Source organism: Austrofundulus limnaeus, unplaced genomic scaffold (assembly GCF_001266775.1).
Source record: "Austrofundulus limnaeus strain Quisiro unplaced genomic scaffold, Austrofundulus_limnaeus-1.0 Scaffold14, whole genome shotgun sequence".
NCBI lineage: Eukaryota > Metazoa > Chordata > Actinopteri > Cyprinodontiformes > Rivulidae > Austrofundulus > Austrofundulus limnaeus.
In genome coordinates this window covers 4,432,554-4,434,109 of record NW_013952416.1, presented here as the reverse complement: position 1 = coordinate 4,434,109, position 1,556 = coordinate 4,432,554, and the positions used below count along the sequence as shown (strand labels likewise).

Below are 1,556 nucleotides of genomic sequence, written 5' to 3'. Positions count from 1 at the left end.
GTTCCTGTTTGCGTCGTCACACACCTGTGTGTCATCTGGAATCGGTGCTCCAACAAAATATATTTCACAAACTTCAGTATCTTCGACACGGAATGGAACKTTTTTAGTTTTCTTTCAGTTACCAAACATCCTGTAATTTGTTTTATCCAAATTCAATGATAACATTTCTGTCTGCATCACCTCCAACATCTGTTCAATATTTTCAACCTAATGAAAAAGTGCTGCATCATCAGCAAACGGAATAGGTTTTAAAAGCCTCGACACATTGATCSGATCATTCAYATATAAAATAAACAGTGTTGGTCCGAGCACAGAACTCTGAGGAACTCCACAACTAATGATACATAAACCAGATCTGACATYATTTACCTGAACAAACTGTTTCCTGTTATTCAGRAAACAAGACACCTACTGTAGTGTTAATCCTCTAATGCTGTATTTATTCAACTTTTTAATAAAGATGTTGTGGTTARTGGTGTCGCAAAACCAGTAACACACTAAAGGTTTTGATTGACAACAGTTGATATTTCTTCCATTAATTCGATGAGAGCCATTGATGTTAAATCAGTTGTTCTGGACCCAAACTGACTATTAGAACAGAGAAAACCAGGTGCTGCTGTTGAACTCCAGATGACCTACTTTGGTCTTGGTCATGTCCAGCAGCCCCACAGAGTAGCGGTCACAGTTGAGAAAAGCCCGGACCGTGTACAGAGCCTTGTGGAACTGCCTCTCTATGTCCGTCAGCTCCTCGAACACTTTGCTGGCGGACCACAGCAGCACCTGAACAAAAACGATTTTTAAAAATCAGCCTCCGATGAGTCGTAAAGTCAGGAGAAAACTGCTCGCACTTAAAATCATCTGAAAATGTTTGAGTTTTAATAAAATGTTGACGTTTAGATGAAGGCGTGGCAGGAAGCTTCTGTTTCCTGTTCCTTCTTACTTGTCCTCTTCTGGTCTCACAGTTGTGCAGGTAGCTCAGGTGGAAAACTCTCAGCAGCAGGTTGCCAAAGTTCAGGTATTTGTTGAGGGTCTGCAGGTAAAAGCAGCAGGTTTTCATCAGTGAACTTGTCTTTGTTTAGTCTGATGAAACAGGATTAACGTTACCTCTTCATCCTTGGCAGTGAAGCACGCCCCGTCCAGCTTGTTGATGGCCATCATCACGGCCACCATGTCCTTACCGTTCAGGATGGGGACGGCCAGGACGTTCTTGGTCCGGTACTCCGTCAGCTCGTCGACAAAGTTACTGAAATGTGAACTCTGACAGAAGAAAACAATAAAAAACGTCAGTAGATCCTGACGGCACACGGCTAACACACGATTAGCCTGAGGAAACATCAAAACTCACAAAACAGACAGTAAAAATCTGTTTACAGAACAACTTATTAAGTATTTTCACACTTATTTTAACGATAATTGCTTGTTTCGAGACCGTTTTTAAAAAAGGTTTCAAGTTAAGGAAAATCATAGAAATATTTTAGCAAAGAAAAACACTTAATTTGTTATTTTTAGGGTTTATTTCAGGGCTATTCAACTGGTGGACACATCTGGCCCACAGC

At 40.8% G+C, this 1,556-nt stretch overlaps 1 protein-coding gene across 1 annotated transcript in view; it reads right to left on the bottom strand.

Annotated features, from left to right (window-relative positions):
- Nucleotides 1-1,556, bottom strand: part of pde6a (phosphodiesterase 6A, cGMP-specific, rod, alpha) — a gene marked incomplete at its 5' end in the record, with an annotated part of 41,581 nt that overhangs the window by 36,163 nt on the left and 3,862 nt on the right. The window contains 3 exon segments of the mRNA XM_014002543.1: nt 640-780; nt 941-1,030; nt 1,105-1,257. Coding sequence (XP_013857997.1) covers nt 640-780; nt 941-1,030; nt 1,105-1,257 — 384 coding nt within the window.